Source organism: Nyctereutes procyonoides, unplaced genomic scaffold, assembly GCF_905146905.1.
Source record: "Nyctereutes procyonoides isolate TBG_1078 unplaced genomic scaffold, NYPRO_anot_genome, whole genome shotgun sequence".
NCBI classification, from domain to species: Eukaryota; Metazoa; Chordata; class Mammalia; order Carnivora; family Canidae; genus Nyctereutes; species Nyctereutes procyonoides.
In genome coordinates, this window is record NW_026575024.1 from 15,701,412 (window position 1) to 15,715,296 (window position 13,885).

The 13,885-nt window shown below is 51.6% G+C and overlaps 1 protein-coding gene across 2 annotated transcripts; it reads right to left on the reverse strand.

The window, feature by feature from the left end:
* Window positions 1-555: 555 nt before the first annotated feature.
* Window positions 556-13,536, reverse strand: CCN5 (cellular communication network factor 5). Of its 2 annotated transcripts, none has more exons than XM_055342781.1 (5): window positions 13,231-13,536; window positions 12,978-13,070; window positions 8,759-8,975; window positions 3,355-3,609; window positions 556-1,580 (listed from the first exon to the last, which is right to left on the reverse strand). In XM_055342781.1, the coding sequence occupies exons 2-5, from the start codon at window positions 13,035-13,037 to the stop codon at window positions 1,360-1,362; spliced, it is 753 nt and encodes a 250-aa protein (XP_055198756.1). In that variant the 5' UTR covers window positions 13,038-13,070; window positions 13,231-13,536; the 3' UTR covers window positions 556-1,359. The 2 variants fall into 2 exon arrangements, with proteins under 2 accessions (XP_055198756.1, XP_055198765.1); XM_055342790.1 differs by having other exon boundaries at window positions 12,978-13,092.
* Between the last annotated feature and the right edge of the window lie 349 nt (window positions 13,537-13,885).

Sequence of the window (13,885 nt, forward strand, 5' to 3'; positions counted from 1 at the left end):
GCCCTGCTCTGATGCCATCTTGCCCTGGCGGGCCCCAGCTTCTGGGCTCTCCCTCAAACCCTCCATCCCGACAGGTGGTACCGAGTGAAAGAAGCTATTCATAGGCGAATACCTACTGCATGATTCTACTGAGGTGAGGTTCGAGAACTGGCAGCTATCCCGTCATCTATGGTGGTAAAACTCAGAACAGTGGTTGCCTTCAGGGGTGGAGGGGATGACCAGGAAGGGGCCACAGGAAACCTCCTGAGATTCTGGAAATGTTCTGTACCTTGATTGAGGTGTTGATTACACAGGTGTGCATGTTTGCAAAGACTGGGTAAGCAGTATATTAAGGCCCACGTGTTTCACTGCGCGTAAACCATGCCTCAATAACATTAGTTTAGTAAGAAGAAATCCCTGTTTAAATATGGAGCATGTTCTCTAATTTCCTGGTTGGAGTCTGATGGGAACACAGTTGTTATTTTTAAACACACACGTGTAGATCACAGAGGAGGATGGAAAATTTATGTGTAGGGTTTAAAAAAAATAATAAAACATGAGACTTCAGACAGAATGTCACACTTGGGTTGGTTTATTTTGAGCCACGTTCCCCAGTCCCCAGGGGTTATCCTTAATTCTCCCCTACTTTCCTCTGGTCTTAAATGTCGCAAAGCACCAACCTATATATAAAGTGTCTAGCTCAGTGCCTGGCACATGGCAGGTGCTTGAGAAAGGTTCATTCTTATTAATACAAGCTGGGTTTAACAAATCACTCTCAGGCTTGTTTTCTGACTTTCTTCAAAACTGTGATTTCACCTCGTGATTTTCGCAAAGAATGCAGCCTCTGAATTCTGCCCAGGATCGGGAGGGCTTTCTACAGCATAAGCCAGACCTACAGGCTCTGGTATAGGCACATATTCGGGGATGTTCTTTCATCACTCCAGGAAAGGGAGCAGGAGATTCAGAATATCTGTGTGCCCCTCTTCACCACACCCCCAGAAAGACAGCCAGTCCAGCCCAGCACCTGCCTTGGCCTACTGATTAAAGGACAGCTGGTTGCCCTAACTGCTGGAAAGCTTGCCCATGCGCATGTTTGATAAAGGCTGTGTGGAGGCCAGGAATGAACCAGAAGACCCGGGACACCTTGGCCAGCCCCTAGGCTGTGAGGTAGAGGAAGGGGGACTGGGGCATACATCCCGACTCTATGTCAGGGTCCAGATGGACCAGACGGCTTGTGAACATTCTTGTCTTCCGGGGCCAGGATACCGTTGCCCCAGCCAAGGGCGTGGGGAGGGGCCATCTGCCGTCTGCTCAGGGCCCAAGCACGGGGTTGCCTGCTGGGGAGGGTGGGCACTGAGCCTCCCTATTCCCAGCCCTGCTCTAAAAGGTACTGTTCCGTGGGCTGCGCCCCCTTGCAGGTGGACAGGGCCTGGGCAGGCACAGGCGGCGCTGGGTCTCCAGTCTGCAGAGGAGGTTCTGGTTGGATACCCGAGTGGCCACGCCCAGCCCGCAGGTGGTTGAACAGGGGCCCCAGGCTGTGCTCCATTCTGGGCAGGGGACTCCAGGAGGTGGGGGAGCGGCAAGGCCAGAAAACTGGGGTCCTGGGGAAGAAAGGGAGGTCAGCACTGTGAGGTCAGGACTTGGCAGCCAAATCAAGCCAGCTGCTGGTGGTGCCATCTTTGTCATGTTGCTTATCCTCTCTGGACCTCAGTTTCTTCCTATGTAAATTTTCTAATGGTTGATGTCAGGGCTGAATAAAATAATGGAGGGGACATACTTAGAATGGTGCTGCTACCCAAAGCACCTCATTTGTGTTGGTTACTAGGCAACTCTCATGGTGTTGGCCATGATGACCATCATGATGACCCCAGTAATGGTGGGTTTCTCATTTCTGCACCCCATGGCATCTTCCAGGAAGGAGGTCGTGGCCAGTGTAGAGTGATGCTGTGACCCAGTGGCAAAGATGCTAGACTTTCTAAGCCTGTACCTGGAACAAGAGGAGGGGTTCACGATCTAGCTTTCCCTCCTCTTCACATCTTAGTATGCTCTGTTAATATTTTGGTGTCCTCTCTTCTGGTCCTTATCAACCAAACGGTTCTCAACTGGGGGTGACTTTGTCCCTCCCCCCAGGAACATTTGGCAATGTCTAGAGGCATTCTGGTGGTCATGACTGGGAGTGGGGGTACTGGAACCCAGCAGGGATGCTGCTAAATATCCTCCAGTGCCCAGGACAGCTCTCACACTACAGAGCATCACCCAGCTCAACCGTCACTCATGCTGAGGTTGATAAAGGCTGCGTGGTATGCCCCTGTGTGCAGTGGGCATGCACACATACGTACACGCATAATGGAAATCAAATTGCAACTGCAGTGTCCTATCCTGCTTTTTTATACATAAGATGAACTCACTGGCATTCTCCTCTGTATTTAAGTGGATATGTCCCATTCCATCATAGGGATAATGACAGCCACCATGGATGGAGTGCTGCGTGCAAGCCACTGCCGTGACTGCTTTTCTTGTGTTTACTCATCTGGTCCTCACAGCAGCTCTGCAAGGTGGATGCCCTTACTCTCATCTTACAGTGGGAGGAACTGAGGCACAGAGAAGGCGAGCAACTTTCTCAGAGTCACACATCTAGGAAATAGTGAGGCTGGGCTTAGAACCCAGGCAGACTTCATGCTGAACCCACGATGCTCTACTCTCATGTGGCACCATCATTAACGGACCAATGCCTTCTTTTCAGATGCCTTTCTTTTAAAAGATCACATTCGTATAATAACAATACCCCAGTGATGTAACAGTAACAAAATCTCTAAAACTAAAGAGTTTACAGCATGAGCTGTCTTTCTTCCGCCTCTGCCCGCCTCTACCCACCTCTAAGCCCACATCCTAGAGACAACCACCTCACCTGGTTCAGTTTTAAATTCCTCTTTGGATAAGCCCAAAGAATGACATATTAACAATATTATATAATATTTATGTAAATATATTATTAAGACATGTCGATATATTAGAAATAGATTAATAGCATACTTCATAATAATATACCTCTGTTATGAAATGCGAGCGTTCAAGTATCCCAGTCCTCCTTTCCCTTCCCCGCTCTGCCACCAATTTTTGTTTTCCATTATTTATGATTTAAAATTATATCCTTCTCGTTTTGTCAGTTTGAAAGAGGTCTTGTGACTCCCCACTGGGCTTTCCCTGTCTCCTCAGCCACCAGCCCCTCCCAGCTGCTGTCAGGGAAACCTGCGCTTTGACAGGTCCAGGTGTGTCGCACGAAGCCCCGCCCCCGCCCCGCCCCAGGTGGCCCCGCCCCCAGGTGGCCTTGCCCCCAGGTGGCCCCGCCCCTGGCCTGGGCCGGCCCGCACTCACCTTGGGCTGGGAGGGGCTGGGTCCCCAGCTCCCCTCCCCGGTCGCACACCCACTCAGGGCAGCACCTGCCGGGGACCTCAACCCTCCGGGGATGCGGGCAGTCCCAGCTGGGCAGCCGGACGTCCTCCCTGCACAGCGGCACACAGGTGAAGCCGCCGTCCTCACAGTGGCAGCGGATCCTGCAGTGGGGCTGGAAGGTCTCCCCGTCCCGGTACACGCGGCCGTTCACCTCACAGCTCCCTTCATCATCTCCCCCTGCGGAGGAGAAACCGGACCCCCGTCTGTGACCCCCAACTTTTCCCTGAGCAAGACCGTGCTAGCCTCTCTCTGCAGAGCTGGCCCAGACCTGCCGGGAGACCAGGGCCCTTACAGGTGTCTGAGCACTGCAGAGGGGCTCCAGCCTGCAATGCACACCCCATCCCTACTGCCAACCTGCCCTGGCGCTCGAGGGAAGACAGTGACATACCGCATCCCAATACAGGGGTTGTGGGACCATTGGCTTGGTTGGAGTCCCTGCTCTGCTTTTTTTTTTTTTTTTTTTTTTTTTTAATTTTTTTTCCTGCTTTTTATTAGCTATGGAGCTTGGCTAAGCGACTTCACTTCTTGCCTCAGTTTCCTTGTCTGCAAAATGAGTTCTAACTGCACTTATTTCACAGGGTTGTGGTAGAGACTAAATGAAATGATTTATGTAATGAATCCAACATAAAAGAAACCTCCAATAGATCCCAGCTGTTCTGTTGTTACTATTAACATAATTAATTACTATATATTAATAATATATAACTTAAATACACACTGAGAGTACATGCAACAAGCCTACAGTGTGCATCTGCTATGTTGTGGTCATCACTGTCTGGCCAGGGCTTACCTTGCTGGCTTTGTGACTTCGGATAAGTCACTTACCTTCTCTGAGTCACCTTAACAATGGCAATGATGAGAACAGCTCAGCACCTTCAGGTACATGAGATCATATGTACAGAACGTCTAGCATGGTGCGAGGCATATGGTAGGTGCTCAAGAAACGCACTTCAAATGCACCTTTCAAGATAGGGGCATTATTCCCACTTCCTCCACTGGACAAGCACTCCTTGGGGGGCGAGGGCTGAGAGTGTTCATACTGGCTCCCTCCCCCCACTCTGCCCTGTACTGGCTCAGAGCATGGTGGGGACCCACAGACCCTCAGCAAATGCCCTTCGAATGAATGCCTCGTGCCAGGCCCAGCACATGAGAGACACTAATAAAAGAGTTCTGATTTCTTATTGCTCTGGAGATATGTACAGTGCCCCTCCTGTGTGCCAACCACTGGGTTCCTAGACAGGACGAAGACACAACCCTTGTCCTAAGAGATGGAGGGCCAGGCAGGTGACAGATGTGAAAGCCACCATCTCCAAAACAGAATGAAATACTGTGGAGAGGCACAAGTGAGCTGCTGGGAAAGTGCACTGCAAGGAGGAATCTGGAGGTCCTGGAGACGTGGGTGGCAGTTCAGTGGGGTCTGAGGAAGGATTTACTGGAAGGCAGGTTTTCCCAGGTCTTCAAAGAAAAAATTCCAGTAGGCCCATGCAGGAATTTGGGAACTGCACAGATGTGGGTGCCAGCCTCTGTACCCAATTGCTAACTGTGGGACCTGGGCCAAGTTACTGCATCTCTCTGAGCTGCTGTACCCTGCTCTCAGGGCCACCAGAAGATTAAATGAACTAGTGTACTTAAAGCATTTCACCTAAGCCTGGAACATAGTGGATGCTCAGTTAATAGGAGTGAGTGGTGGTTGTTCCAGGGACCAGTGACAACTGTCTCCCTCTTTCTTCCAGGCTACAGCCCTTTGGCTCCAAATCCCTGACATTTTTGCCTGGATCATGTGCTGCTGGTTTCCTGGAAACCTTAATCCCTAGGGGTCCCCCACCAGACTCCTGGTGCCATAGCCCTGGGGCCTCCTGGTCTCTGGGATGACCTGGTAAACAGAGGGATTATTTGGGAAAGGCAGCTGGAGGGGTGATAATTTTATCAAGGTTTCCTGGCACCTCTCCTGGTCCTCCAGCTCGAAGCTGGCTGGGGGTGAGACTAATGATTCCTGGGCAGCCACTCCCCATCCTGGGGTCTGTGCACATGTTTGTACATGGTCCCAAATGCCAGGAGGCTCCTTCAAACATACTCTTCAGTCCACCTCCCTATCAGCACCATGTACACATATAGTTGCCAAAACTCTACTTCTCCTTCCAGGCCCTTCCAATGCCCCCTTGTCCAGCAACTTCCCTCAACTTCAGAGCCCAGTCCTCTCATCTGGTGATTTCTGCATCCCTCTTTCCCTCCGAGAGTCCCTAACAGGAAAAGGAATAACAGGATTTTTTTTTTTACCTTTAGTCACTTGCATACCATGTGACTTTAGGCAGGTGACTTCACCCCTCTGAACCCCAGTTCCCTTATCTGCAAAATTGGTTTAATAGTAAGACCTACCTCATTAAGGGTAAAATGAAATCACATGTGTCAAGGGGTTGCCCACAGGATGTGCTGAGTGGTGCCTGTTACTGCTAGCCTCTCCAGAGCTGCTTCTATCAATCATTCAGCCAGCTGTTATTTACTGGGTGCCTACTGGGCACCAGGCACTGTTCCAGGGACTTGGGATACAACAGTGACTAAAACAGACATAAATCCTGCCCTCTTTGGAGCTTCTGCTCTAGTGGAAATAAGGAGTCTGTGATGTCCAGTGGTGATTACAGCGAGAAGAATAATGGAGGGCAAGGTTCAGGAGAGAGGTGTTGAATATGGTGGTTGGGGGAAGGTGGTATTTGAGTTTGGTGGGAAGAAGATGCAGGACCTTGCCATGTAGATATTTGGGGGAAAGAATGCTGGTAGAGCAAAGAGCCAGTGCAAAGGCCCTGAGGTGGGACACCCCACTCCACCCCACCCCCGCTGGGGTATTTAAGGAAAGAAATAAGCCAGTGTGGTCGAAGCATTGAGTAGGAAGGAGGAAGGGAGTTGGATGGGGTCAGAGAGAAAACAGGAGCAGGACCCCGTGCGGCCTTGTAGCCACTGAGAGGACTGGCTTTTACTCCGAGGTTGTGGGAAGCTGTTGGAGACCTTGAGGACAAGGAGGGATGGGATCTGATGTGTATTGAAAGGGGCCCTGGGGTGCAGTGTTGGGAACAGAGTAGGGGGCAAGGACAGAGGCAGGGAGGCCATTACGGGGCTGCTGCAACACCCAGCACGTGAGGATGAGGGTCAGACCAGGCTGGTAGCAGCGGATGGATTGAGAAGGGACCAGAATGTCAGGTTTTAGAATATCGTGAAGACTTTGCTGGTGGGCCGTATGTGGGGTGTGCAAAACGTGAGACGTCAAGCGCCAGGAAGGGTGGAGATGCCCTGGGCTGAGCTGGGGAGGCTGCACGCTTGGGGTGGAGTATCGGGGGGTGGGGGTATCGGGAGCTGACAGTGGACAGGCACAGCTTGGAGTCTGCTGTCAGAGGTCCGTCCAACTAGGAATTGAGAGGAGCGTTTGGGACAGCGTATTCCCTCCAGAGCCAAGACCTAGACTCTGCCTCTGTGCGGGCTCACCTGTGGGGTTCATCAGCCTCCAGATTTGGTTCATAAGCACCCACTACGCTGCCTGACCAGGGCTGGGAGTTGTAGGAAGAAGCAAAGTACATTTTTTACCTCCCGCTGTTTGAAGTCTGGATCAAGGTGGAATAAGGAAAGCCCCTTATTAGACTCAGGGGCAACAGCAGCCAATATGTACTAATCAAATGCTGAGTGTCAGGCAGTAGAATGATGGAAATGAAGATTGTGAAGCCAGCTCCCTGAGTTCAAATCCCAGCTCAGCTACTTATAAGCTGTGTGACCTTGGGCAAGTTGCCTAACCCCTCTGTGTGCCACTCTCCTCTCCTCTCCTCTCCTCTCCTCTCCTCTCCTCTCCTCCCTTCTCCCCTCTCCTCTCTCTCTCTCTCTCTCTCTCTACCATTTATAAAATGCAGATGACATTGGTACCAACCTCATATGGTTGTTGTGAGATTAAATGAGGTGGTATTTGTGAAACCCTTAGAGCCTGGCACACAGTAAATGCTATGCAAGTGTTCAATAAGTGAAGCTCTGCCAAACGCTTTACATGTGTCCTGGCTAATTAAAACAACAGCCTGGTAAGCTGAGTGTTACTTATCTCATTTTTCCTTTAGCTACATTTTTATTAGCAATCATCTGAGTTCATAAAACAAAGCACTATTTTCTCATGATTATACTCCCTTGATCTTAAAAAAAAAAGCATTTAACAAGGATTTAGTATTGATAACTTCATGTCTATTAGTCTTGTTGGGTTTTTTCCAACCTTGTTTTTTTCTATAAGTGGACTCATTATCAGTGACTCATGAGCCCTTCTCTCTCTTGTTCATTTTTTAAAGTGATGCATGCAAATAGATGATAGAGGTAGATTGCTCTACAAGACTTATTGAAAAAAAAAAAAAACGCCCTCATGTTTTTCTGTTTCTCTAAAGAAGTGGTTCTCTATTGGAGATGATTTTGTACCCCAGGGGACATTTGGCGATGTCTAAAACAGATTGTCACGACTTGAAGGTGGGGGACAGGCTACTGGCATCCAGTGAGCAGAGACCAGGGATGCTGCTGAATGTCTTACCATGTACAGGACAGCATCTCCCCACACACACACCGCCATGAAGAATTATAGCAAAGAAGTATCTGAGCCAAACGGCAAAGTTAAAAAACTCTGATCTAAGGCATCAGAGGGCACCAAAGCTTGGAATGGTGGGAGATGTCACACGCTCAAGGTCATTAGTAAATGGCAAACCCAGGATTCAAACTATGGTCCAGGGGCTCCCGATCCAGGAAGAAGACAGAATGAAATGTTGCTTCAGAAACTGTGTGATCTGGTCCCAAGCTGTGCCAGTTAATATTACTGAGCCTCAGTTTACTCACCTACAAAATGAGTCTGAAAGGACAAACCTCATAGGATCACTGTGAGGATTATGTGATTTATGGGAGGATCATGCGGTAAGTTTCAGTACTGCCTGACACATAATACTCTGTGTCCTAAATAAATGATGGCATTTTTTATCTTCTCAGAAGTGTTGTGAAGGCCCTGAGAAAGGATAGTGATTCCTGGTTTGAAGAATCTGGGAGGACTTCTCAGGGGAGGAGTGTTTGAGCTTGGCTTTGATGGTTGGTTGTGATTTGGGCAGGTAGGAATGGAGGGGGGATATCCATTCAGGTGGTGGGTGTGGTCAAAGGGGAGGAGCAGAGGGAGGGCCTAGGGAAACCAGGATCCCCAGGTTTGGCTGGAACAGCTGGGCTGGTGTACCTGAAGTGAGGAGGTAGAGAGAGAAGAGCTCCTCTTCAGCTTGGGACCCCTCAGCCTTGACCCTCCCAAACATACCCACGTGAGTCCCGCAAACCTGCTTACAGAGGCACACGGCCCCTCGGCCACCAGGGCCCGCCCTGGGCTGGCAAACCAGACCCTGGCTGGGGTCGCAGACGTGGAGGTGGTCACAGGGCTCCCCCAGCCGCCGCGCACACACCCGGCAGCAGCTACAGCCATCCAGCACCAGGGGCACCCCCGGTGGACATCGGGGTGGTGGCCAGGGGCAGGCACACGGCATTGGGCACAGCTGAGCACACACCTGCAGAGACAGAGCATGTCACTCAGCCATGGTCATTCAAGGTGGTCAGTGAGCGGTCCACACTTGGGCCCCAGGGTCACACAGACCTGGCCTTGAACCCTGGCCATCTGGTGACTCTCCTCCCTAAGAGGCAGTGTGGCATTGTGGTCAGGAGCAAGGACTTTGGACTAGAGAGCCCATCCTAACTCTGCTCCTTATTAGCTGAGTGACCTTGGGCAAGTTGCTTAAGCTCTCCAAGCCTCAGTTTCTTCATCTGTAAAAAGGGAGCAAAAGTAATATTTAACTCAGGATTGTTTCCAGGAGTACATAAAATGGTACGTATTAAATCCTGAGCACACAGCCTAGATGCCGTAGATGTTCAGTGCATTTAGCTATGATGATCACCACTGGAAATTACGACGAATGATTAGGCCCTGCCCTCTAGAAGCTTACAGAAAGGCAAAAGCAACAAAAGCAAGGATTATAATGACAAGGTACGGTACATTTTCTGGCATGTAGACTGCGAATAGTTATCTTGACAGCTGAATCAATCAAATAGTATCATAGATGTTTTTGGACTTTGGAATAATCCAGAACATATTTCTGGATACATATCAAATCAGCCAGGAGACTTGGTAAAATGCCGATCCCCGAGCCTCCCCTGGGATTTGCCAAATAGGACTTCCAGAGACAGGGCCCTGGAATCTGTATTTTTATCGGGCTGTCCAGGGACTTCTGGTGCTCAGCTAGGTTTGGAGCACGTCTGCTCCAGTACTAACCCCCGTTCCCCTGCCAGGGTGAGGTGGGGGAAACTGAGCTCCAGAGAGAGAAAAGGTCTTGCCAAAAGTCACAGTGTGTTAGCTGCAGAGCTGGGAACCTCCTTAAGGATCCTGGAATAAAGAAAAGCCTGAGCCAGGGACCCTTCCCAGGGACAGGGTCAAGGCATTGACCCAACTATCCTGGTCGCTCCTCCCCACTCAGGACAGAGAAACAACCAAACCAGAAACCAGATGCCATGGTCTCCCCATATGTCCATTTGATTTGAAGGTGGGGACCCAGAGGCAGACATCACTCAAGATGCTCCCAGTGGCCCCTTCAGTGACAGACCAACCTTTAGGTCAGTAGGATCCTTGGAGGACCAGAGAGGGTTTTATTTGGAGAATGGAAGACTTAAAGTTTACAAAAATGGAATACATAACCTCCTAACTTGTATCTGGCCCCAAAGCAGGCAATGAGTCCTTCGCCCTGGTCCCCACTTTGTCCCATCCCTAAGACCCCCCAGTCCTGCAAACCTGCATTAAGTGGCCTGCAGCTTGCACCCTGGCCACCAGGGGCCGCCCCAAACTGGCCGACCAGCCCTGGAGGGAAGGGGGCTCCCGCCTAAGACAACACTGGCAATGAGGCAAGTGGGTGCTCGGTGCCTGGAGCCTCACAGGAGAACGAGTTGCCATCTCTGCAGGAGTTCCAAGCTAGAGACTGGGTGATACTGAAGAGATTCTAGAGAAGATGGCCTAGCCTTGCCCCTCAAAGCCTGGTCTGGACCACCAGCAGCAGCGTCGCCTGAAAGTCTACAGTGGCATCTTGGGCCTCTCTATAGGAACCTAATTCTGTACTTTAATAAATCCAGAAATGGTTCTCATGGAATGAACCTAAGGAGCAATCGGCTGGACTTTGGGGTTCCTTTTCTTTTTTAAGATTGTATTTATTTATTCATGAGAGACACAGAGAGAGAGAGGCAGAGATATAGGCAGAGGGAGAAGCAGGCTCCCTATGGGTAGCCTGATAGAGACTCAATCCCAGGACCCCGGATCACAACCTGAGCCAAAGGCAGATGCTCGACCACTGAGCCACTGGGGTTCCCTTTCAAACCAGAGGTTGGGTTCCCTTGGTTAGTGAGAAATAGCAACTCTGACCAGAATTGGCTCTCGGGTCCCTCCCACCTGAAAGCAGGGGTGCCAGGCCACAGGCTTTCTGCTTTGTACCCAGGTTCCCACTCTGGGCTCTCTACAGGGCGAGCGTGGCTGAGGCCAGGTGTGCAGGTCCTGATACCCAGGAGGGGCCACTAATAATATTGATGATTGTGGCTAACATTTACCGCGGGCAAGCCGTGAGCTGTAACATGTTGTCTAACCCTGTAAGAGGAGGTACCAGCTTTGTGCCCACTGTAAAGACAAGGAAACAGATGCTCAAAACAGTGTAGTGACATCACCGATATAAGGTAGAGTCAGAACCAGAATCCAGATTCATATGAATCCAAGGACCAGGCTTTTATTACCACACCTACTTCTTGTCCCTGGGCAGCTCTGTTGCCAGCTTCGCCTCTGCCTCAGTTTACTGATTTGTTCAGGAGGGACAGAGACAGGTCGAGGGAGCACAGCCAAGGAGAGAGAGGCCCTCTCTGGACTCCCTCGATCTCCAGGCCCTTCCTAATCACCCGATACATGTGGTTTCCCCAGACCTTTGCTGCAGCCACCACAGGGAAGAGCCCTGGACATGGAATATTCTAGGGAAGGGTTGAAATCCAAGTCGTATCACTGATGAGCTGTGTGACCTTCAATATAAGGCTTAACTGCCTCGTGGGGAGGGAGCCACTTCCTTCTCGGTAAAATGGGGTGGAGATCACCTGTCTTATAATTGTGACAGGGATTAAATGAGCTCCTGGCTAGCTTTTGGTCACTGTGACTTTGTCCGTTTCCAGGTCTCTGCCACCTGCGTCTGTTCACAGGCCCGAGCCCAGGAGCCCACAGCCTGCTGGAAGACTTGGAGTCCTCTCTCTGAGGATTGTTGTGGCTTTCCACCTTCACGATGACTAAGTCCCTGAGTTCTGTGCATGATGCTGCCTGGCTCCCTGGGACGGGGAAGAAGGGAGGGGTGGACAGTGGGTCCAGGATGGCTTCATTTTGGTCTTTCATTTAAGCCTGGGCCTGGGAACCCCAAATCCCCTGCTCCAACTCCCCAAGCCACCTGCTCAGGCATCACGTTTTGCTCAGCCCCTTCAGGAGAAGAAACAGTGGGGTCAGGTTGCCAGCAAGGTTCTCAGCCTTGCCCCCACTACTGCTCAGGACCTCACAAGAGAAAGCTCCGGCCGTGCTCCTCAAGGGAGTGTGAACCTACAGTGAGATCATGGCTTGTGGTGGGGCCGATCTCCGTGGCATCAGGAACGCAGCATTTGCTGAGGGAATGACAGGGCTCAGCAGTTGTGGCCTTGGTCCAGGTAGGGGAAGAGGCAGGGGCAGGAGAGGTGCAAATAGAAGGGTCCCTTCCCCCACCACACACCACCCCAAGCCGATCCTGGGCTCCACCTCCTCTGTTACTCTGATGTTTCTTTGCTGTGTGATTTTAGGCAAGTTGCTTGCCCTCTCTGAGCCCTGCTTGACCAAAAACAGGGAATAATAATTCCTTAGGAGGTCATTGGATATGTTAGGCAAGGTAGCTATTTCACAAACCTTTTGGAAAATGTTCCATAAGAGGAGATCATTATTCCATGAGGTGACTCCCTGTACCCCTTCAGCCAGGGTCTGCAGGTCACTCACTGCCAACAGCATTAATGCCCTTGCAGTATGAACTTTACAATCAGTGAGACACCAACATCCCTTCAAGTCCTGGCTCTGAGTTAGGCAAAGCAGGTTGTATGTTGTGTCTCCCCATTTATAGTGAGGACGCCCACGGCAGCTTAGAAGGGCCCTGGGGACTGCTAATAGCCATGGCCCTCTTCTTTGAACACCTGCCATGTCCCAGGTCCTGCACCGAGTACTTCCGCTGAATTGCCAAAGTGCCTCGTGATCATTATGCCCCTTTAGCTGAGGAAGCAGGTGAGGCTTAGAGAGGAGGAGGGACTTGCCTGGGGTCACATAGCAGAGCTGGCCAGAGGCAAGTGTCTGGGTACCAGGGGGGGAAGCTGGGCTGTGCCCACCTTGAGGGACCTGCAGGAATTCCCCCAGGGGATCCTTGGCCGGGATTTCACACCTCCCCCACCACACCAAGGAAGTCAGCAGGACGTCCTGGGGCCCGGGGCGCCCTTACCTTTGAGAGGAGGCAGAGGAGGGAGAAGGCCAGAAGGAGGGTCTGTGGTGTGCCTCTCATGTCACTGTGTCCCCCACGGAGCCAGCTTTGAGCCTGGGAGGCAGGACCTGTAAGTCTTTATGTTCCGGAGGCTGTGAGGTCACTCCCAGGAGCGCACACACACACACACACACACACACACACACACACACACTGGTCTCTACATTCCTTCTCTTCTCTCCATCCTCATGCTCCCACTGATGAGCCCATTTACCTGAAGATGAGACGTGGAGGCCACCAAGCGGGTGCCTGCCAGTGTGAGTGTGTGCGTGTGCGTGTGTCTGTGTTTGCGTGTGTGAAAGCCAGAGCCAGTGCCAAGAGCCTGTGACAGGCTGGCAGGGGCCTCTCTAGCTCCTCCCAGCCCAAGGGGGCCTTCGGAGCTGCTGCTGCTGCTGTGGCTCTGCCCCCAGACCCCTGCCCGAGCCCTGGGGGGCTGCGGACCCAGGAAGAGCTCAGCAAATAGCCCGTGTGCAGCGCTGACCCACGTCCTCCGAAGCCCCGTGGCCCGGACTCTGGGCAGTTTCGGCTGGGCCTGTGGTTTCTGGCAGGAAGATTGGCAGCCACCCAGAGGCGGGTGTGACCCAGAGCAAAACTTCCCTGGGCGGCCTGTTTGCTTTTGGCAACAAGGGGCCTCCCTCCGGCCTGCTTCCCTGGGCTCTGGAAGGTGGCCCATGGTGATGGGCCCGTGCAGGTTGGACCTACTGTGTGCTGGCACTTGCTGGGCCCTGCCAGGTGATCTGGAAAGACCAAAACCATTTCGTTTCATTCAACCAACTCCGAGGCCCCCGTCTGTGAGAGCTGGAAACACAACAGTGACTTTGGACAAAACCCAGAGTGGGAGATGGCAGTGCGAAGACAGGTGGACTTCC